A 22,921-nucleotide genomic window follows, 5' to 3' on the forward strand; every position below is an offset into this window, starting at 1 on the left:
CCAGGTCCACCCCACTCCTTGCCTCCTGACTATAGCACCCCCCTGACCACTGCACCCTGGAAAGTCGCCCACATTGCTCATTCATAAGGCCAGCCCTGCATGCAAGTAAGTGCCAATGACTTTAGTGGGACAACCTGCATGATTAAGGATTACACATATGAGAACGTGAGTTTGCAGAGTTGGCCCCTATAAAATTGTAACCAAATATACAGATTCTATACAGAATCTGTATGTCTGTTAAGAGCAGCTGTCCCAACACCGATGACGAATGGTTGAAATTTTATTGAATGCTAATTATAATGCTGGGCAAGCTTTTAATATTTCTATCTGATCTGGAATGCAATAAAAGCCATGCCATGCCTGAGAAGTAATTTAGCTCAGTTTCAGTGTTGACTTTTTGTCAGTCATCATACCTTTAACGTGTATTTATTTCTATATACAATATATGTATTGGCATTCAGTCTTTGATGCTATCAGACTCCTTTTGTTTACATATATTAGTTTATTTTAGGACTGTCAAAAGAAGTTCTTGTACTTTAAAACCAAAGAAGAAGTGACATAAAACAACAAGTTACCCGATCTGCTAATCCGCCTGGAACAATAGTCCTTACAACCACACCATTCGATTTTCCTCCTACAATTCCAAAACCTAATCCTGAGCCATCGTTAATCAGTTCAACTTCTTCAACATGGCCCCATTGAATCTGCAATTAATAGAAGAGGGAGATTTTAATTTCAGTTAATAATATTTCCAGCTTTCATTTCCGCCGGTAATTATTAATAATCTTATTCAGAGCAATTTCCCCACATATAAACAGGCGCCATATTGAGTCTTGGTCAGTCAGTCAATGGGTTTTGCATACATTTTGCTTTTTCACTTTCGTAAGACACCATTCTGGACTACATAAAGGCAATTTTACGATTTCTTACAATAGTAACGACTACCATTTTAATTTCTGGTAAAGCAAGTGTACTGCAACCCATAGGGGGCGAAATAGCGAGAAGTCTGCATTAGCCTAGTTTTTGTTTAATATTGGACTAGTTTCCTACTTCTGTTATTTCACTTACATGCTGTATAGAGCTCCAGTACACTCTGTATGAATAGCACAATATAAATTTGTCCATACTGAATCGGAAGCATATCTCTAAGCTATTTTGCACTGCAACCTTGTGGTGTACAAGACAATTTGAGAACAACAACTCTGTTAAACAACTGAACCGCTAGCCATTTTTTCTGTCATATTAGCTCCTCACATAGAAACCAAAATGAGGCAAAGCAGGCAGGTTTAAGACTTCTGTGAATAAAGGATTTATTAGTATACTGACAATCTTGGCCAAGATCAGTTAAAAATCATAAAGGAAGTTTAAAGACCCCCCACAGAGAAATATATTTCTATTTTATTTTGTTAGTCTGTTTGATGCAAATGCTTTAATGACAAAGCAGTTAAAATTTAATTCTTTAAAATTTTCAGAGCAATAAACAATATTGATTATCCACTAAAACCTTCAAATTTCACTAGCTCTACAATATTCATGAGGGAAATAATTATCCAGTATAACAAAAATTCCTCTTAAAAAGATCTCCAGCAAAGCTTCCAATATAACAAATTAAGATCCCAATATTGCAAACCCCATTCTCAGGCATGTGTGGCCCTACTACATCATCAGGGCCTGTGAAATCACATAACTGAGTTTATAAGCGCTCACGCTCAAGAAAATTAGTGGGTTCACAATCAGTGGAGACTAGCAACATATAAAAGTTGATATGAAAAACTGGCAAACTAACCATACAATCAAGATGTTCCCTTCACAGTGATGCATGTATGCATCACTTTATTTAAATAAGACATTGCTTTGGGGAGCTAAGGTTTTAGTAGATCGTATTCTGATCAGTGGAGACTGCTGAAAGTAAACACTGCCTACCCTCTTTTAAGTCATAACCAGAGTCCAATTGCCCACGGTAAAATGGTTTGCATTGGGTGAACTTGTAAATTGCCCTACCCTAAGTAGGCTCCGCTACTGAGAATAGGTCAACCAACTAAAGCGTCAGCTCCAGGTCCCCCACAAAAAACCCAGTATCTACTTTATAACAAATTCAGGCAGCTTTGCAATGGAAACATTATATTTAGGGCACGATAACTTTAAAATGAAATACCTGCATTCTTAGACACAATTAAAAAGCACATACCATTAGCTGCCGTAAAACAAAAATAGTTAAAACTATAAAAATCCTTTCATATGTTTAAAAAGCACTAACACCTTCCAAAAACTGATTGACAGCATCATTACTCACAGTTTCAGGCGGATGTGTGTCACTTAAGACAGCAGAGGCTCCGCTGTTTCTTTGGACTGACTCTCTAGCAACAACCAGATGTAAAGATCCTGTGGATTGTTGGAGCAGTGCAATAGCCTGCTGATGGGAAATGTTCTGATCCAACGGGGTGTGGTTAATGGCCAGAATGTGGTCATTTTCCTTTAATCTCTGATCCCTTGATAAAAGATTAAAAGATTTTTTTTATTTTTTAAAAGATGTAACTGCATAACAGGATTTTGTCATCTAAATTGGAACATTCAGAATAGACGGTAATGCAATATTAAGTGTATTATATTAAAATTGTTAATTTATTACACTGTCTCCATTAGCATACAAGTTATGTGCATACCACATTCTATTTAATAACCCAGTCAAATTGATTTTTGCTGCAACACTACTATGGTACATCTAGATCTTTCAGTGTGTTCCCATTCAAAATTCAATGAAATTCTAGCTCATTCTTGATTATGCTTCATACCAGAGATATTTAATTCTTGTAGTTACACAAGGGGGCGTAGGGTAGAGAAAGAGTATTTTCCATTCCTTTTAGCACTATGCTACATTATCTCCAAGTACTTACAGCAGGACATGGCTCTCTCTCATTATTCAACCTAAAGATTGTTAAGATGTACATTTAGAGGGTACTGTGTTTCAACAAACTTTGCAATAGCCACCTTAACATACCAAAACTCAACTCCCTTAACTGGTGAAGATTCACTAATTTTTATGAATCTGCTTTCTTCTGGAAACAGAGGTACAATTTACTGCTAGCCTAAGATGGTACAACTCCTACGAAGTTAGTTCACATTATTGACGAATTTACATCTGTGATTAGAAAATCTTTAATCCTCTTCATAAAAATATTTATAAAATTATTCTTCCAGAGACCTAGACCAGATGCTTACTGGGACAGAAACAGCATCCAGAATTTTGTAGGAACCACCATTAACCTATGTCACCTTCAGAAGATCTCATCTCAAAAGGTTTCAGAGTAGCAGCCGTGTTAGTCTGTATCCGCAAAAAGAACAGGAGTACTTGTGGCACCTTAGAGACTAAAATTTATTAGAGCATAAGCTTTCGTGGGCTACTGCCCACTTCTTCGGATGCATATAGGAAAATGAGAAGCATTTAAGTGGAATTTAAAAATAAAACAAAACCAACAACATGGAGGTTTTTTTGGTAAATAAATTCCTTGAACTTTGCCCTAATGGGTGTCTGTTCAGAGATCAAGGGCATTTTATATCTCATGATCACATCGTGTCAGCAGCAGGCCAGCATGCCCTGAAGTGTAATATTCCCCTTTGACATCAAAAGGGATTCACCTTTCTCCACTTGTAAACAGCTTAGTACGTTTTTCTTAAGTGTTCCTTAGTGTGCCCTCTGCATTCCAACCTCTCCCCGCGATAGGGAGGTGGGGGTGGAAGAGTAATCTTGTGTTGGGACACTCCAGGATGAGTTCTTTTAGAAAGGACACCATCATTTTGAAGCCTAGTCACATTTTCTTTAAATGCATTAAAAGTAGTTCTAGACACTATACTTGCCAGTGGGGCGCACATGCAGTGTGGGGGGGGGGAAGGGGGGTTCAAGTTTTGTAATTTTGCCATTTGTTTTTTAAAAGGATGTCCTGTGTCTCTATGTGATGGACCCACACGAACCACAGAGGGACCTGCCTAAAACCCTGATCCTCCAAGGAGATCTGTGCAGGAATCCTCCAGCAGGATCGGGACCGAACTTTACATGGGAAACAGTAAAACTGACTATACACAGAGTATGCACAAAGTAAAGTGAATAGTGTTCCTTCTTCTCTAATCTCTTTCAGGGACACTAATAGCACGTTCAAAAATTCAAACAGGCGTATGATTTTTAAGTTCCTTGTGTCCCTTGAATGTTCATGGGGTGGGTTAATCAATCATAGCGACCATGCCAAGATTTTCCAAAGTGACTAGTGATTTTTGGCACCTCCATTTTTGGGTGGCCAACCTCAGCCATGTAAAAGGGCCTAACTTTCAGAAAGTGCTGAGCACATGTCCTCTGATAAAGGGGCATGATTTTAAGATGGTCCCAGAAAGGTGGGCAGCCACAAATTAAGACACCCAAACTACTAGAGAGACAAGGTGGCTGAGGTAATATCTTTTATTGGAACAACTTCCGTTGGTGAGAGAGACAAGCTTTCAAACTTAAACAGAATTCTTCTTTGGGTCTGAGAAACGTACTTAGGTCTGGTCTACACTACAGACCTGCATCAGTATAACTAGGTCACTCAGGAGTGTGAAAAATCCACACCTACTGGCGACGTAGTTACACCAATCTAATCCCCCTTGTAGACAGCACCTCTTAGGGAGGTGGATTAACTATGCCGACAGGACTCCCATTGGTGTAAAGCTTCTTCTTTAAAGTGCTACAGTAGTGCAGCTGTGTTAATGCAGCATTTTAAGTATAGATCTGCCCGTGGAGCGTCCCAGCTAAATGCAAAGTGGGTCAGATTATTTAGCATAAGTAGTTAACATATATTTCAAGGGACCATTCAAGGTGAAATGGCCCATTAACACCCCTCCAGTCATAGGGGAAGAAAGGAAAACAAATTGGGGGTGGGAGGGTTTAGGTGGGTTACTGATTATTGTAATAAACCATAAATCCAGTGTCTGTATTCAGTCCATGATTTTTAGTATCTAGCAAAATTATGAATTTAAGCTCCCAGGCTCATCCTTTGAAGGTGTTGTGCAGGTTTCCTTTGAGGACGAGGACTGAGGCTTTGTCTACACTACTGTGGTAAGTCAACCTAAGTTACGCAACTCGTGGCTTAGGTTGACTTACTGCAGTGTCTACACCGTGCTGGGTCAACGGGAAACACACTTACCGTACTCCTCTCATTCCCGGTGGAGTACCGAGGGTCGACCGGAAAATGCTCTGCCATCGTTTTAGCGGGTCTTCACTAGATCTGCTAAATCGACCGTCGATGCACCGATTACCGGAGCATCAATGCTGCAGTAGTGCAGACATCGCTTGAAAGGTCAGTGATAGCTACGTGAAGAGGGTTCACCCACATAGTTATTATAGGGGTATTTCATGCAGTGTGATAGGGATGTGTAGGACCCATGGATCTTGAAAGGTGTGTTGTGGGGAGTGTTGATCATTGTAGCAGTGAAGATATGACTACAGGTTTTGCATCTGTGGTTCAGGCAAGGTCTGGTGCCACTTTGAGTTCACGTGTCCTAGTCTGTGGGGAGCTTCCTTCTGATGATGAGCTTGAGGAGGATGGGGGGGTTGTTTGAATGTCAGAAGAGCGGGGTTAGAAAAAATTTCTTTCCAGATGTGGTCCCCATTCAATAGGGGTTATTGTTTGAGGATACCCCAATATGAGTTCCAGTTTGGGGTGATAGGTGACAGCTAGAGGTGTGTGGTCAGAAGGAGCTTTATTTCTGTATTGAAGCACGTTCCCTTTGGTATTTGGGTGGCTTGTTCCATGATGCAATCTACTTCTATGATGGAATGTCCTTGTTTGGTGAAGTCGGTATTTAAGCGTGTTAAGAAATATGTCCTGGACTTTCTCCTTGGGGCATATACTGTGGTGCCTGTCTGTAGATAACAGATTTCTTGGTGCATTTTGGGGTGGTTACTGAATCTGTGAAGGTAGGTGTGGAGATCAGTGGGTTTCTCGTATACAGTTGTCTGCAGTATTCCATTGTTGAAGCTGATTGTGGTGTCCAGGAAGTTGATTCTCTAGAACATTCCCACTGTAGCAAGTAGAATGGATGTGTGGTGATTGTTGAAGTTCTGGTGGAAATCTGAGGGAGTTTAGATATTTTCATCCTCTGGACAGACTATCAGGCATATCATTGGTTTCATAGTACATCTCTCCAAAAATTCTTCTTCAAGGTGGCCAATGAAGAGATTAGTATATTGGAGCCATCCTAGTACCCATGACTGTACCCATGGTTCGACAATATGTTTGTTGTTGAATATTAAATTATGTGTGAGGATGAATTTGGTCATGTGTTTGGGGTGGATAGCTGAGGGTTGTCGATTATCTTGTAAATATTTGATGCAGGCAGCAATGCTGTCACTGTAAGGGATGTTGTTAATGTAGAGGAGTTTCTGGAGGAAGTTGGTTGTATCCTGGAAGAAACTGGCCCTTTGTGTGGTGAGTGATTTGAGGATGGTTTCTATGAATCTCAATATTCATTCAGTAAGATGCTGTGGCCAGATAGGATGGGTCTGTCTGGGTTCTCTGGTGTATGTATCTTGGGAAGCATGTAGAAGGTCCCTGGGGGATGAGGTTGTAGAGTATCTCTTGAGGTTGTTTGGGGAAGGATTTCATGATATCCGTAAATTCCTGGGTAAATTGTGGTGTGGGATCTTCTTTGAGCTCTTTATAGTAGGTAGTGACACAGAGTTGTCTCTTGCCCTCGTTAACAGAGTCATCTTGGTTGAGGACTAGGATGGCGCCCCCTTTTGTCTACTGGTTTGATCAGTATTTGGTAGTTGAATATCGGGACTGTATAGCTGTCCTCTACCAGGGGTCTGCAAGCCCTTTCAGGGGGGGCCACGGAGCCCTGCCACTGAAACCTGGTGCCCCGAACCCCAGCACCTCCCCTGGGGCTGAAGCAGAGAGCAGCACAGGGCTGAAGCTGCAAGCCCAGGCACCTCATTTGGGCTGAAGTGGGGAACGGCACCGGGGCTCGGCACACACCCCACACATGGAGCTGAAGCAGGGAGCGGTATGGGGGGCTGAAGCCGTGAGCAGTGCAGGGCTGAAACCCCGAGCTCCCCACGTCCCCCTGATGCCAGGAGAAACCTTGAGCCCCTGGGCAGAGTTGAAGGGGCACAACGGTGTTGCTCCCCAAACTGCAGTACCTTATCCAGAGTGGGGTAGTCCTGGGGGCAGCTCAACACACACACCCCGACCTCCTCTTCTCCCTCAGCCCCTACCCTCTGGCCAGATCCTAGGCAGGAAGACTGAGCCAGGCAGTGAGGGGCAGCTGCTCCTCTGGCTGGTGGTGCCATGGAGTGGGCAGCTGTGGCATTCCCCCATCTGCTGCTGCTGGTGCCTGGGTTGCATCTGCTCCTCAACTCCCAGCCTCCTTTGACTGCTCACCCAGCCAGTCAGAGCTACTCAGGCATCTCCAGGCCCAGCAGAGCCCTCGGGGAGTAGCCACCGGCACACAGCCACCGACAGGTGGGTGGCCAGGGCTGGAGGTAGCACTCCCTCCCTGGACCCTGCTATGCAGAGCTGGGCCAAGCCCTGCCAGCCCTTGTTCCCCTCCCCACACCCTCCCATAGAAATCAAACTATGCCTATACTCCAGGGTCCGTCCACCGGGCCCCAGAGTTTTTCTAGCATGTTGAGTGGGGCCTCAGAAAGAACCCCTGCTCTAGGTGATGGAGAGATTGTGGGGGATAAGATGTTTGGTAAGGATTTCATAGTCAATTTTTCCCCCACAGAAATCAATGTAATGATCAAGAGTGTGGTTTCGTCTGCTGTAGCTGTGACACTCTGAGTTCATTTCCGAGACCGGAGAAGAGCTCTGTATAAGCTCAAAAGCTTGCCTCTCTCACCAAAAGAAGTTGGTCCAATAAAAGGTATTACCTCGCCCACCTTGTGTGTCTAATATCCTGGGACAACACATCTACAACACTGCATACCCAAAATTATTTTTCACTCCATGCATCTGATGAAGTGGGTTTTAGCTCACGAAAGCTTATGCCCAAATAAATTTGTTAGTCTCTAAGTTGCCACAAGGACTCCTCGTTGTTTTTTTCCAAAATTATTAGTCAGTTTTTGAAATCTTAGCCAGTGTTTTTCTTGCAATTATTTTTTTAAACACGCAAAAAATCACAATTTTGCCACACTTCTGAAAGAGGATTTTAAAAAATAACGGTTAATAAAACACAACTATGCATATTCTTACCTGGCAGCTATGCTTCCTGGTTGGATTTCCTTGACAAAGATACCAGCTTCTCCCACCGTTTGATTTTTAAGGGCAATCACACTAAAACCAAGACCTCCAACAGATGGTTTTTCTATATCTATGTATTCTATTTGCCTGCCCTAATAAAAAAAGGGTTAATTTTCAACACAGTAGAATGATCTTGTTTAAAATTTATGAGTACAAGGAGAACTAGTCTTTCCCCTTCTAAAAAAATAAATGAATAAAAATATGCAGAATTTTGAACATATGTTATTTCTATAAAACTCTCCTATTTATTATTTTTCATATAACAGAATGCAGTATATACAGGCAGCCCAAGGTTATGAACCCTCAGGAAATTTAAGAGCTGCTTTCACACTTCATTCAGATTATGAGATGAATTCCAAACTGGACAAAAAGTATGAACAAAATGCTGATTAATGAAATTTATTTAGCATTTCTGGAAATATTGCATAACTAAACCAAATAACTTGTGTTTTGGCTGCTTTTTGCTTAAGAAAGGGTGAGTTTTTAGCTCTGTATTCAAAGGCTATGGTTTTTAAACACATTTTTTCCCTCCCCCTGTAATTTCACACTTAAGAGTAACCAGTTGTTTTTTTCCCAACTGTTCTGTTTTTCAGTTCCAGTACAGAGTTTCTGCGTTTGTTTACTGGCATAAAATACCCATGAAAAAATACTTTAATCACATCTGTTTTATTTAAAATAATGTTCAGTCTTTAACTCAACCAGTAAAAGATTTAGCTATAATGGCACACTAATGAGAAAAGTTGTGCTTAAAACACTACAGTTACATTAAGGTAGTCAATTAGAAACAGTTATTTAATATAGAAAGGAATGACTAACCAATTAACCCAACTGATGAAAACAATGCCCAGGTCTAAATGCATAGGGTAAGCCCAGTCCTACATGGCTGGATCCCTGTGCCTGTTCAACAATGGCTCTGCATATATAGTGATATCACGAATATGCTACACCACCTATGTTCATGAAGTTAGTACCAGTCTGACTAGGTTTTAAAATCAGGTTGTATTAAAATTAAATTAAGGGGTATATAGAATGTTTTAAATCACTTTCACTGTTAATATCTCTGTGTAGTGTGACAGCTGCCCCACTCCTGGAGAACAGGGGTTAAAACAGCCAAGCTAGGCTGACTGGGGAAGCAGCCACAGCTGGGGCCAGCCCAATCAGGGCCCAGCTGACCAGGGCCGGCTCCAGGCACCAGCTTAGCAAGCAGGTGCTTGGGGCGGCCATTCTGGAGGGGAGCGGCACGTCCAGCTATTCGGCGGCAATTCAGCAGAGGGTCCCTCACTCCGGCTCGGAGTGAAGGACCTCCCGCCAAAGTGCCGCAGATCGCGATCGCGGCTTTTGTTTGTTTGGGCTGCTTGGGGCGGCAAAAACCCTGGAGCCAGCCCTGCAGCTGACCCTGATAAAAGGGCTGTGGGCCAGGAGCTGTAGGACTCTCTTGCCAGCCTTGGGAACTCAGGGTATAGGGAACGAAGCAGGGCTGGGGGAAGACAAGAGGAGCTGGGGAGCTCCAGCCTGGTAAATCCCCAGGCTGCGGGCCTTGCTAAAAGGCCAAAACAGGTACTGGGGTGGCAAAGGCTACAGCCTGGGGTTAGGCAGAGGCAGTTGGCCTGACCCCCTTGCCAATTATGAGTGGCCATTCCAGACTGCAGTTTGCCCCAAGGAAAGGGGGCTGGATGATGACTGACAGTAGCCACTGAGGCAAGGTGGGTTTAGAGGATTGGGGGTTTCCTTGGGAGGGGAGACCAGAGGGCAGAACCTCAAGGTAAGGGGCACCGGGGTCTGGGAGGGACATAAGGGCCTGAGGCAAATGAGACAATCGGCCAGCAGCAGGCGCTCTGAGTGCTGGATGAGCTAATTCCTGAGATGACCAGCAGGAGGCGCCGTGCTGGTGAGTCATCGCTTCACTACACGTTCCTATTCAGCAGGTTAAAATTCAAAACTGAAATTTTTTCAGGAAATGTCTATTTCCCATGAAATTTCATCAATAGGCAAAATAATTATGGTTTTCGCCAACTGAATTTTTTCTGTTTTGGGGTATTGATTATCAGATTAAAAAAAAGTCAACAAAAGCGAAATATATTCCATTCTTGTCAAAGTTTTTCCACCACGGGGGAATCCCGACCAACTCTACTCTCCTACTGAGTTATAAGACATCACGCCCCCAGATACAGTACAGAAAGTTATGTTTGGCAATCTATTGCAACACAATGTATGCAAAAGAATTAACATTTGTTGAAAATAAGTTTAAACACACTGGCCATGACAGGACTTTACCTTTGCCATCTGTTGGATCATCATATTGAATTCATCAGCTCCTAGTTTTGGATTGAGTGGATCTACTCTGGGTCCAGATGAATTATAAGCCATATACATGTTCCCATTAGTAATGGATCTGTCAGCATCAAATACTAGTAACCCTCTCTTAGTAAAATCAAAGTCCACCGAACGGTCTGAAGGCATGTAATTGAGCTGTTATAAAAACAGATTTGCAGGTATAATATTTTGTACAAAACCAGCCATATAAACAATTTATCAGCATTTTAAATCAGAATATTAATACCTAGTAGATGCATCAGGATTACCTAAACTATTTCACCAAGTGTGTGAAAGGACTAACAGGAACAGGCACTTACTAAGGGACGACATCTAATTTGCGCACAAAATAAAAACAGGAGGAAAAGAAAGAGGCAGAAAGAATGCAGAATCAGCTGGAGCCAGAAAAAGAAATGCGGCATGACACCAGCAATAGCCAAAACAGTGTTCCTTTGGTATTAAAAAAGAATTAAAATACAATCCCTCCATGTTTCAGCTATTTTTTAAATGAAAAAATATTTTTTCTTCCCTTTCATTCTCCCTATATTTATTACATCCCTCTTTCTGGTCTTTTCCTACTCTCCTGTTTTTCCCTCTCCTCCCCAGGAGCTAAACACATGTGGAAGGAGTGAGTGTCGAAATAGCCTTCAGACCACGGGTTAAATTTTCAAATGTACCTGGGTCACTTAGGTGCCTAAGTCCCATGTTCAAAAGAGACTTAGGTACCTAAGGCCAGGTCTACACTTGGAAAGCTTTGTTAGTATGGCTATAGCCTAGTTTGGACACAGCTTATACTGGCAAAACTGAGCCAAATAAACTATACTGGCTTATCTGCCAGTATAACCATCCTGGCAAAAGCACAATTTTGCTAGTATAATTGCATCTACACAAGGGGCCTTTGCTGGCACAGCTATGGCGGTCACAAATCATATCTCATCATACTCCTGATCAATATAGCTATGCTGGTAACAGTTTGTAATGTAGACCTGACTTAAGTCTCACTGCAAGTCAACAGGACTTATGCTAAGACACCTAGGCACTTCTGAAAATTTATCCCAGGTCTCATGAGCCTTCCTCGATTCAGTTATTTCAGCCAAAGCGTGTTACCGCTCAAAAGTGCAGGAAAGCAGAACCAACAGCAGAAGAGCCACTTGTGCTTTCTCCAGTTCACAGGCCACACCTGTGTTCCCCCTGGCTGGGTCTGGTCCACAAGCAACAGATTGCACATGCTATAATTGCTAGGTGCTGGAATTCAATGTATAGCAACACCAGTCAACTAACAAATGCAGAAGCTTTCCCCTGGGAATTACAAATGTTGACATGCCAAGCAGGAGAAAGAGTTCTCTCGCTCAGGAGTATGTTTAAAAGGAACCTGAACAAAATCAACTTTTTGAATAACGATTCTGAATATTCCAGGTATTCATGTTATGCACTTGCCACAAACTCTGCTCCTAGATGTATTTGCATGTACATGCCAATAGGTCTTCTACAGCCATGTGGATAATGACAGGACACCTGCAGAGACCACTGGCACCCAGGGCATGCAGAATTAATTCCTGATTTTAAGTTCACGTGCCTGGCTCAACTAGCCCTATGACCTGAACTGGGTGTACAGATGAGCATGCCACAGGCACTCAGATCCTACAGTTATGGGAGCCATAGCCCAGTTAAATACCAATGTGGCAGAAAACAGTTAGAACATTCAATCACCCAAGTCACAGTTTATAAAGCCAAATGGCAGCCTCCCCAGTGATACAACACCTACATACCATATTTTAAATTTCTAAACAAATATTGCCAAAAAATGTAACTTTCAACTTACTTGCTCCTTCAGTTGCTTGATGGACTGCTGAAGAGTCAGTATCTGATTAAACAAAGGGCTTCTGAGTGTGTTACATAAAATAGTCAGGTTTTCATTCTGTGAAGTCTCCCCTCTCTCTCGCAGTTTCATTTGCAGACGATCAAGAATTTGTAGCACCTGCTGCTTATCTGATACACCCCAAAATAATACAGATTAGAAATCTGGCTCATAATTCTCTCACTACTCAACAAAGATAATTATTCTTAAAATATCTACCTGCTGCAGGATTTTCAGGCATGGTGAATTTGATCTCTTTGGAATCAGTCAGAATAACCTAGATGAAGTTTAAAAAAAAAAAAAAAAATCAACTAAGAAACCAAGTGTAAACTAAGTTATACCTTCCAGCAGATTGCTTAAGAGACAGAGTCAACTCACAGTAAAAAAAAAATTTTTTTTTTAAATCATTGCTATAAGTAACATGTAAGATTACTATAATCACTATTAGAGGAAAAACTTCTATTTTTCATTGTGTTTACTTCACTTACAGTACTGTTTACTTTGTTACAATCAAATGCAGTCAGTTTCATGGCTACTTATAGTCACCAAGTTTCCCATTTGTTTGGGCCTTTCACACAGCAACAAGGGAAAAAAATGAATTTTTAAACATAGAAAAATGCAACTGTAAAAGACACAGAAATGGCCAGAGAGATTGAAAGACAGGTATGTTACAACAAACTATTTTAAACTTGTTTTTAATTGACTACATCTTAAGCTGATATCCTTTCAAAATACACAATTATTTAAAAAACTACTTTTTCCATTGTTATTTTAATTATTGAGATACTGGCAGACTCCTCATAGTTATGGGTCAATCCTACAATCTGATTACATGGGTGGAACCTTACACCTGTGCGAAGCCCCTCCAAAATCAGTGGTGCTCCACCCATACAAAATATATTGCAGAATCAGGGCCTAAAATTGGTCTAGTTGATAAGGCATTGGGCTTGATAAGGAAATCTGAGTTCTATTCCCAGCTCTGCACCACGAACCTGCTGCATGAACTTGAGCAAGTCACATCTCCTCTGTCTTAGTTATTTAAATAAGCCCTTTGGGGAGGGACCATCTCTTATTATGTGTACGTTCAATGCCTAACACAATGGGACCCTAATTTTGGTTGAGGCCTCTAGGTAGTACTGTTATAATAAATAAATATTAGCGTTTGCAATATGTTTTGTGAGACAATCAAGTCCTTATGAGCATATCATCACCTTGCATTTATATAGGGCCTGGCATGCTGAGGGCCACCAAAGCAGTTTATCAACTTAAACAGATACATAGTATACACCTGACTTTCCAAAACCCTATTATCCAAACCTCTGCAGTATCTGAATCCCCATGGGGGACAAGGAAGGGATATGGCTAATGCAGAGGTTCAGATAATAGAGCAGAAACTCCTGGATGCGGGGGAGGCCACCCTGCTACTGAATGGTTCCTGTGAGAGCACAGAGAGCCCTGTGCAGCCCCGCTGTCACAAGAGCGCATGAGCAAGGCTGTGACATACGGTTGCCAACTTTCTAATGGCATAAAATCAAACACCCTTGCGCCGCCCCTTCCCCAAGGCCCCGCTCCTGCCCCACCCCTTCTGAGGCCCCATCCACCTCTCACTCCAGCACCCTCCCTCTGTCGCTCACTCTTCCCCCACCCTCACTCACTGGGCTAGGGCAGGGGGTTGGGGAGGAGGGGGCTCCAGCTGGGGGTGGGGGCTCCAGGGTGGGGCCAGAAATGAGGGTGCAGGAGGGGATGAGAGCTCCAGTTGCGGGTGCAGGCTCTGGGGTGGGGCTGGGGATGAGAGGTGTGGGGTGCAGGAGAGGGCTCAGGGCTAGGGCAGAGGAGTGGGATGCGGGAGGGGGTGTGGGCTCCCGGAGGGAGTTTGGGTGCAGGAGGGGGCTATGGGATGGGCCGGGGGTTGGGATGCAGGAAGATGGTGCAGGCTCCAGGAGGGGGCTCAGGACTCAGGCAGAGGGTTGGGGTGTGGAAAGGCGTGAGGGGTCTGGGAGGGAGTTAGGGTGTGGGTGGGAGTTCCGAGCTGGGGCAGGGAGTTCAGGCTCCAGGTGGTGGCGCTTACCTCAGGCGGCTCCAGGCCAGCATGTCCAGTCCCTAGGTGGAGGCATGCCCAGGCAGCTCTGCACAGTGCATGCTGCCCATGCCCCCCACAGCTCCTATTGGTCATGGTTTCCCAGCCAATGGGAGCTGCGGAGCCAGCGCTGGGGGCGGGGACAGTGCATGGAGCTTCCCTGATTGCCCCTCTGCCTAGGAGCTGCTGGGACATGCTAGCCGCTCCTAGGAGCTGTGTGGACCCAGGGCAGGCAGCAAGCCTGCCTTAGCCCTGCTGCGCCACCACCCGGACTTTTAAAGGCCTGGTCAGCTGTGCTGACCGGAGCTGCCAGGATTCCTTTTCGACCAGGTGTTCCAGTCAAAAACTGGATGCCTGGCAATCCTACCGTGACAGCAGAGCTGCAGAGAACTTCCTGCGCTGCCACTGGGCCAGTGACACCTGATCCTGCAGGAGCAAGGAAGGCTGCAGTCCTGGTGGGGCGGGGGAGAGCAGAGTCCTGGCCAGGGGCCTCTGCCTCCCCCTACACCTTGTGCCTGCAATAATCAGAGGGCAGGAGCAGTAGCACAGGGCGCCCTTTGCAGCCCAGCTGTCAATCCTACAATCTGATCATGTGGGTAGAAACTTATACCTGGGCCGAGTCCCTCTTGATTATCCAAACTCCCTATTATTCAAATAAAACCTAGATCTCCCATGTTATCTGGATAATCAGGAGTATACCGTGTGAGCACTAAACAAGACTGATTCATTAACAACCAGCCCCGCTGAGGAGAGGTTTGTGATGATTTTGGTCAGCCTGGACAGTTAAGATTTCTGGTGGAATCCATACAGACCTTAATGGTTTGCATGGCTTCTACCTATAACCAAGCAAAATGTGGTGTTTTTAAGACAACATACAGATTTGGTGGGGGAGGGTGTCACTTTAAACCAAAACTCATAGCAAAATTCAGGGACTGCAAACCCATGTGACCCATAACCCAAGAAAGATTTATGAAAACCCCTCTGGACTGAAATCTCTGAGCACTGCAAAGCTTTATTCAGGATACTTTCATGTGAAATACTGTACATCCAAAGGCACAATTGCGGTCTAATTCCACACTGGGCTTTGGTCCTGCATCAACTCAGAAGAAAATACAACAGATTGAAGCACTAACACCCTTTCTCCTATATTCCAGGCCTGACCTTGACTAGCTTGATAAACCTCATAAAATACTTTCAAACAGGGCGATTTTACCTGCCCCATACCCAAACACAATCATAGGAGCTGCAAAACAATCCCATTGTGGAAGTAACTTGAAAACACCTTAAAAACAGCTCAAAGACAGGAGCTGTCACACCACAAAATAAATCCAATCTGGCAGAAACCTGAAGACTCACTAAGGAAGCAGCACATATTCAAGAGAAACCTCATCTAGAGGCTTGTGTTGATATGGTCTTGAAGGTGAATCATGTTTCTGTTGCAGCGGGTAGAAGGACAGTAGTTATGACATAGGGTCAGGATTCAAGAGAGAAGGATTAAAGCAGAAAAAATGGGAGTGTCCTTTTGGCTCCACCAAATATGCAGAAGAGCCAGGAGAAAAAGAATCAAATGAAAATTTCCACTTACAGCCTTAAACTGTTGACTGGAGTTGCTAAGAGCTATTGCAGAGGCAGCTACACGCCAGTGGCAGTTGAAGCGATCCTCGTGTACAATCTGTCTGTCCCAGTCCAGTTTCCGTCCCATCCCATTCTCCTCACCTCGCTAGTTCTAGTCTCACCTCCTCAGGCTTTTCATCCCTGGCTCCTCACCTGTTCCAAGTGCTAGTCATCTTGCCCAACCATTCTCAGTTCTCTCTCTATCCCCTGACTCCTTTTCTCTGGTCTCCTCCTCTTTGCTTCCACCCCAGTTTCCACGGCAACTCCCATGCTCTCTAGCTTCCAATCCTAGACTCTCCTATCAGGCTTCTTGTCCCATTTTACACTGCCCTTCCAACCCATCCAGAGCTGGATTAGCCATCACTGAGCCCTAGGAAACCACAGGGTTGCACCTCTGTTCATGTTGTCCCATGCCACCCAGGATGATGGTGCAGCCAGGCCAAATCTGAGTGAATGCCATTGCGACGTGATGCACAGGGTCTCAGCACCACTCAGGTTTGGGACCTCATTTCCCAACAAATTTGGGCCGGAGGCATATGAGTAGTTTGCCTATGCGTTAATCGGGCCCTGGTCTTATCCCCTGCAATCCAGCTCTTGTCTCCTCTGCATTCTAATCAGGAAACTTTTCTTCACATTGCCTGGGCCCAGCAGGTTGCCACTGAAAGCACAGGAGAGGCAAGTTCCCAGCTTTCAGTTCCAGGGCCAGTATGATTTTTCAAAAGGTTTATAACTTGGCCAAATTTGGGCAGATTTTTCATGGGGACAGCAAAAGACACATCCCTGATACATCTGTTTATACACAAACAGTGTAGTTCATGGGTTCTCAAACCTTTCCATGTTTTAAGTTCTCATGAGTACCTCCCCTCTGATTTGCAATTGAACAACATCTTTGTGGCAACTACAGCAATTACTCATGTAATATTAGGAAAGTATTCAGCATTTTTCAGTGCAATTTAGCAGCTGGAAACAAGGAAGGACAGTATCATGTGACCAGCCAGCTATCTGCAAACCACCAGCAAACATTTCACTGAAGAATGCAAGGAGCCCATGGCATGTGCAATGCACTCAAGTCTGCAGGGTGTGACACTCTAATTTAAATTGGAGTAACATCCAAAGTGTGTTAGGTATTGTCCAAACACAGATGCAGGCCAGGACTACACTTTAAAAAAAAAAAGAAAAAAAAAAAAAAAGCTCACCAGTATAGTGATATGAGCAAATCCTAGTGTGGACACAACTTATATAGGCAAAAAAGTGCTTTTGACAGTATAGCTTATACCAGTTTGGCAAGTGAAATTAGCTACATCAGAAAAAGCACTTTTATGCCTGTATGACCGTAGCTACTAGGGCCTTTGCCAGTATATAAGTGTCACACACACACAAAAAGTCACACCCCTAAACAACATTACTATACTAGAAAAAGTTAAGACCTGGCAAAAATAGTGCTCTGTCTGAAAGTGCATAGAATTTTCTGAACAACTCTGGAATCCTGCAGAAGGAAAGAAGCTATTTTATACAGCCCTGTGACAGGATAATGTTACCTTACACAGTCCAGGAGCCAACACTCCTAATCAGCAAAGAATTATGGCTTTAAAAAACAAGACTTTCATCAGGTTATTGTTTAAGACAAAAAGCATACAATAAACAAAAACATGGACAGTTCCTGCCACAAATTTATGGCTGTGTCTTCACAGTCAAAGAGATGTGTGTTTTCCACCAAGACAGCTATCTCAATGTAAAGTCCTAGTGGAGTAAAGGCACAGGTAGCAGTTACTTTGATTAGCTACAGTGAGTTAAAAATTACGGTGTCTTGTTTCCACTAGGACTTTACATTGAGCTAGATGTCTTGGTGGAAAAAAACATCTCTCATTTGCATTGGAGATGAAGTCTATGTCTAAAGACACATGGGGCCTGGTTTTCAGAAGTGCTGAGCACCAACTCCAGCCAAATCCATGGGAGCCAGTGGCGCTTAGCACCTCTGAAAAATTATGTGAAAAGAGAATACGCGAAAAACTGGAAAGGTGCAGATAATGGTTTTACTTTCTCCTCCCAATCCCCCCACAATAATCAAACTAATTTTCCTCAGATGTAAAAATAAAGAGCCCTTTACATCCTGGCAGCTACATCTACTCGCATGTAGCAGGGGCAGAGATTGGGGGGGGGGGAAATTATGAAGTTTTGCCCGCCCAAACCAGAGTTGACGTGGGGGGGGGTGTCACACAGGGTCAGGTGCCCCTATATCTCTGCCTTCCATTTAGCACAGAGGTTTTCAAATGAGGGGAGGGGTGTGTGGAGGAACACTCATGGGGACTAGGGTGACCAGACAGCAAATGTGAAAAATCGGGACGGGGGTGGGGAGGGTAATAGGAGCCTATATAAGAAAAAGACCCCAAAATCAGGACTGTCCCTATAAAATCAGAACATCTGGTCACCCTAATGGGGGCAAGCGGTGACTCCAGGCAGCTCAGGACAGCCCCACACGGCAGGACTTGGAGAGGGTTGCCAGGTGGTCGAAAAGGGAACCTGACAGTGTCCAATCAAATCTACTGACTGAACACCCAAAGTCTGTTTTTTAAATATTATAAAGTTGGCAACCCTATCTCCGAGCCCTGCCATACGGGGCTGGCCTGAGCTGCCTGGCGTCACCACTCCCCACCAAACGTTCCTTCATGCCCCATCCCCAGTTTGAAAACCTCTGAGATAAATGGAAGTCAGAAAACTGGGGGTGGCACATGACTCTGTGTGCCACCCATGTGTCATTTCTGCCCCCCCCCCCCCACCTAAGCCTATGACAGAACCCTCTGATCATTTCCAGAGTGACAGAAGGTGATCAACTCCCCATTCCTAAACCAAGCAGGTCTTGGACAGGATAGGGAGTTAAAACCAGAACCAGCTGGCCAAACCCCTTTGGAAAGAGTGGGGCTGCTGATGAAAAGGGCCTTGAATCTGAACTGTCCCAGATTGGGAGTATTTTAAACACTATGTTGATTGTGGCACTATTAAAAAGTGCCTATACCGATAGCTCAGCCCCTGGCTCATCACGATTTTGCAGAGCCAAAGCCAGTCCTGCCCGAACTTCAGTAGATTTGGGGTGCTTTCGGGTGGGGATTGGTGAAACTCAAACTTTCAGGAAGTTCCTGACCTGCCCAGTCCCAGACACTGTTCATTCCCCCTTCCCACCCTCGGGAGTGTTAACCAGCGAAGGGGCAGGAAACGGCCGGGGGGGGGGGGGGTCCCTGTCTGTGGGGAAGCCAAGCTGCCCCCGAGTGTAATACCTGGTCCGCAGAGGCGGGTTGCAAAAGGCCTGGCTGCTCCCGGGTCGCCGTATGCTCTGCGCTCTCACCTGGGCGGAAGCGAGCGGCTGGATTTTGACCGCACCTCACCGTCACCTGCAACACAGGAAATCAGCCGGGCGGGCGCCGCGTACGCACATACCCACCGCGCCGCGGGCCGCGGGCGAGCTCCGTGCGGGTCTCAGCGCAGGACAGGGGGACTCGAGGAGAGAGGACTCGGGAGGGGGAAAGGGAGGTAGGGAGAGAAATAGGGAACGCAGGGAGGAACAAGGGGTGGGAGAAGGGAGTGGAGGGAGACAAGAGGGAAAGAAGGACAAGAAAGGCACAAATTATTCCCAAGCAAAGGGGATGATGGGGGATGGAAAAGGGGGGGGGGGGAGTGAAAGAAATGGGTCCTTTCATTTCCAGCATGTAAACATGGTCTTGAACTCATACCAGAGCTGGCACTACAGCTGAGCGTCCTTTAACTAGGATCTCTCACTACCTGAATACCATATTGGCCCCTGATCCTGCTAACACTTACACACAGGCTTAGCTTTACTACCATGCCTAGCCCCATTGATTACAATGCCACTGCTCGCCATAGCAAAAGTACAAAAGTCAACTCTGGTAATATTTGTTGGTTTTCTTAAAGCCCCAGCGCCTGGATTCAGGTGGTTAGAGAAGAATCTCAGCTTTCATTAAAAAAAAAAAAAAAGACCAAAAAAAAGGATGTTTCTAGTCCTCGTGGCTGTGGAGGAACGCACCCTTAATAAAATGAACCCAAAGATTTTTTTAAATCTTATGAGTTTTAGAGCCAATTGCGTGATTTCTGGATGTTTGGAGTTGGCAATACCCTGAGCGCATGCAGGATTGGGACCTTGGATGGAAGCTTTGTATTGTCCTTGAAAACATGATATTTCAGTCTGTCCATGGACAGTCACTCATAGTTGCCATTTGGAATTCAGAGGTTCACTGACTGTAATAGGGTGACCAGATGTCCTGATTTTATAGGGAGAGTCCCAATTTTGGGGGCTTTTTCTTATATAGGCACTTATTACCCCCTACCCCCGTCCCGATTTTTTACACTTGCTATCTGGTCACTCTAGATTGTAATAAAAAGGAAATAGAAAGAGGACACAAAGCCAAGCAAAAAATTCAAAAGACTTTAGGCTGGTGACGTGTTTGACAAAGAACTTTCTGAGATACCTATAAACATAGTCCATAAAAATCTGGATGGAAAGAAAGTAGTTTTAGAAGAGGCTGTTGGAAATGGTCAATCAGATCTTCATAGTGCAACAAATCAGTAGCTAGCTAGGATTTTATGTCTGTCGTTACCTGAAAACTGCAGTTGCCTGGAACTTCACAACAGCAACATAGTTAGAACTCGCCTTGTCCTGCTTTAAAGGCACTAGCTCCTACCACTTCAACTAAAGAGGAACGGCCATTAGCCATCAGCAGCATAGGGACTTGGACACACAGTTGAGTCGTTCTGATTCTAAACAGAGAACTGTGGCACAGAAACATACTATATTATTATTGTTGTTTGTATTATTTTAATGCCTAGGACTCCCAGCTGTACTGTGTTCCAAAATAAAATAAATCCAAAATCGACTATTTACATTATTTGTGGTTCACAAATTGATCCCTAGTTCTTTTACATTCATGAAAATTCTCTCGTTAGCAAAAAGGCAAAGACAGGCAGAAACAAGCATTACCATTCATCTTGGATGGTAAATAATCTCAAAGGGTAAAAATTTGACCCACCATTATAAAACCAATCTGTTTTCAGAGGTGCTGACGGGTAACTGAAGCCTTGACTTGTTTTCTTCAACACTATAATTGATCAACTCTAGATGTATGTGAAATAAACTAAAAAAGAGGACAAGGTAGGCAATATGATGTTTTTATTTGAACAACTACTTTGTAATAATTCTTTGCATTTCTATAGCACCTTTATCCAATTCAGCAGCTGAAAATTGATGCTGCACCAATATGACATAGTTTGAAACAGCAAGACTCTTTTTACAGTAGTGAAGTAGATCGACACTAGGGATTTGGACAGGTGCAGGTACATTGGTGCAAGAATCCCCAGTGTATCAATAAGCTCTGTATTTATTAAAATTTGTGAAGTACTCTGTGATCCTTGGATAGAAAAATGATGGCTAGAGATGACCCTGTTGGGATTTGGAATTTGTGGTTTCAGGGAGCCTGATGTCATTTCCACACTACAGTTTTTCTAATGTTAAGAAACTGTTTTTAACACAGGTTTAAATGAGTTTGGTTAAGCACATGTCATTTTGCCATTGGACATAACTGCATTGTAAACCACATTTGGAGTTTGGGTTATTTGTTTAATCTGTATTTGCAGATGTTGATTTTAAATTGTATGGTGTGAAAAACTAGTCTGGACAGGGCCTAGGTATTTACTGATGTTAATATGTCATTTATAGTGATCAATAAGAATCATTAGTTTTTTCTTTGACATTTTGAAAAGTAGAACACATTTTTATACCTTTTTGTATAATACTTGGCTGTAGGAAAAAAATGTTGTACCTTGTGGGTGTGTCAGTTAGAACCAATTATAACCTGCCTGATCTGCCATAGCACTAAAATATCTAGCTGCATTTTATTTGTCCTGGTAAAATCGCCATACTGGGTCAATCCAAAGGTCCATCTAGTCAGTATCCTGTCTTCTGACAGTGGCCAATGCCAGGTACTCCAGAGGGAATGAACAGAACAGGTAATCATCAAGTGATCTATCCCCTGTCACCCATTCCCAGGTTCTGGCAAAAAGAGGGTAGGGACACCATCCCTGCCCATCCTGGCTAATAGCCATTGATGGACCTATCCTCCATGAACTTACATAGTTCTTTTTTGAACCCTGTTATAGTCTTGGAGATTTTGCTTAAAATTAACCCCCAGGGTCCAGGAACTTCTCTCCCACCAATGAGCAATGTTTGGGTTGGAGGAAAATATGAGGCAGATACACTTTTTGTTCCTCTCCATCCACAATCCCGCCAAAAATTAGAGACTTTTTAAAAAAATGACATTCTAAAAACAAACCTCTATAACAATAATAAATCACTTTGGTGGGTTTGTTTTTTGTTTATTTTTTTGGCCTGCCCTCCGGTTGGTTAGTTTTCTTAACTTTCAGGGACTGGCTGCCTCTTCCCCTCTGTAGGTGTTTTCCCCCACCCCCACATATTTGTGTCTGAAATGCGCATTAAAAGGGTGGAGAGAAAAACTCCCTGTTTGTAAGTGAGGGGAACTTCTTGTTCTCTCTGCTAGTCCCTGGCCTGTTGTCAGAAGTGGATTCAAACCCACCTCCAGACTGCAACTGGAACACAGCACCTTAGCCAGCCTGACAGCTCATCCCTGACCCTGTGGGAAGGGGGATGGAATTAATCTCCCTCCTGTTCCCAGCCCCCTTCCTTCTCATTCTCCCTACCTTTGTCCCCAGCCCCTTCTCCCTCTCCAGCCTCTCCTCTCCCTTGTTATTCTTCCTCCAGCCTTCACT

At 43.9% G+C, this 22,921-nt stretch overlaps 1 protein-coding gene across 5 annotated transcripts in view; it reads right to left on the reverse strand.

Annotated features, from left to right (window-relative positions):
* Positions 1 to 20,924, reverse strand: part of PATJ (PATJ crumbs cell polarity complex component) — a 214,023-nt gene extending 193,099 nt beyond the window's left edge. For 2 of the 5 annotated variants that reach the window (XM_034778751.1, XM_034778752.1), the window contains exons 1-7: positions 19,405 to 20,924; positions 12,661 to 12,718; positions 12,406 to 12,572; positions 10,545 to 10,739; positions 8,223 to 8,362; positions 2,294 to 2,489; positions 576 to 704 (exon numbers count right to left, since the gene is read on the reverse strand). In XM_034778751.1, coding sequence (XP_034634642.1) covers positions 576 to 704; positions 2,294 to 2,489; positions 8,223 to 8,362; positions 10,545 to 10,739; positions 12,406 to 12,572; positions 12,661 to 12,682 — 849 coding nt within the window. In that variant the 5' untranslated portion in view covers positions 12,683 to 12,718; positions 19,405 to 20,924. The remainder of the gene's footprint in view (positions 1 to 575; positions 705 to 2,293; positions 2,490 to 8,222; positions 8,363 to 10,544; positions 10,740 to 12,405; positions 12,573 to 12,660; positions 12,719 to 19,404) is intronic. The other 3 variants (XM_034778750.1, XM_034778748.1, XM_034778749.1) reach the window with 2 other exon arrangements.
* Between the last annotated feature and the right edge of the window lie 1,997 nt (positions 20,925 to 22,921).

This window comes from Trachemys scripta, chromosome 8 (genome assembly GCF_013100865.1).
Source record: "Trachemys scripta elegans isolate TJP31775 chromosome 8, CAS_Tse_1.0, whole genome shotgun sequence".
Classification (NCBI taxonomy): domain Eukaryota; kingdom Metazoa; phylum Chordata; order Testudines; family Emydidae; genus Trachemys; species Trachemys scripta.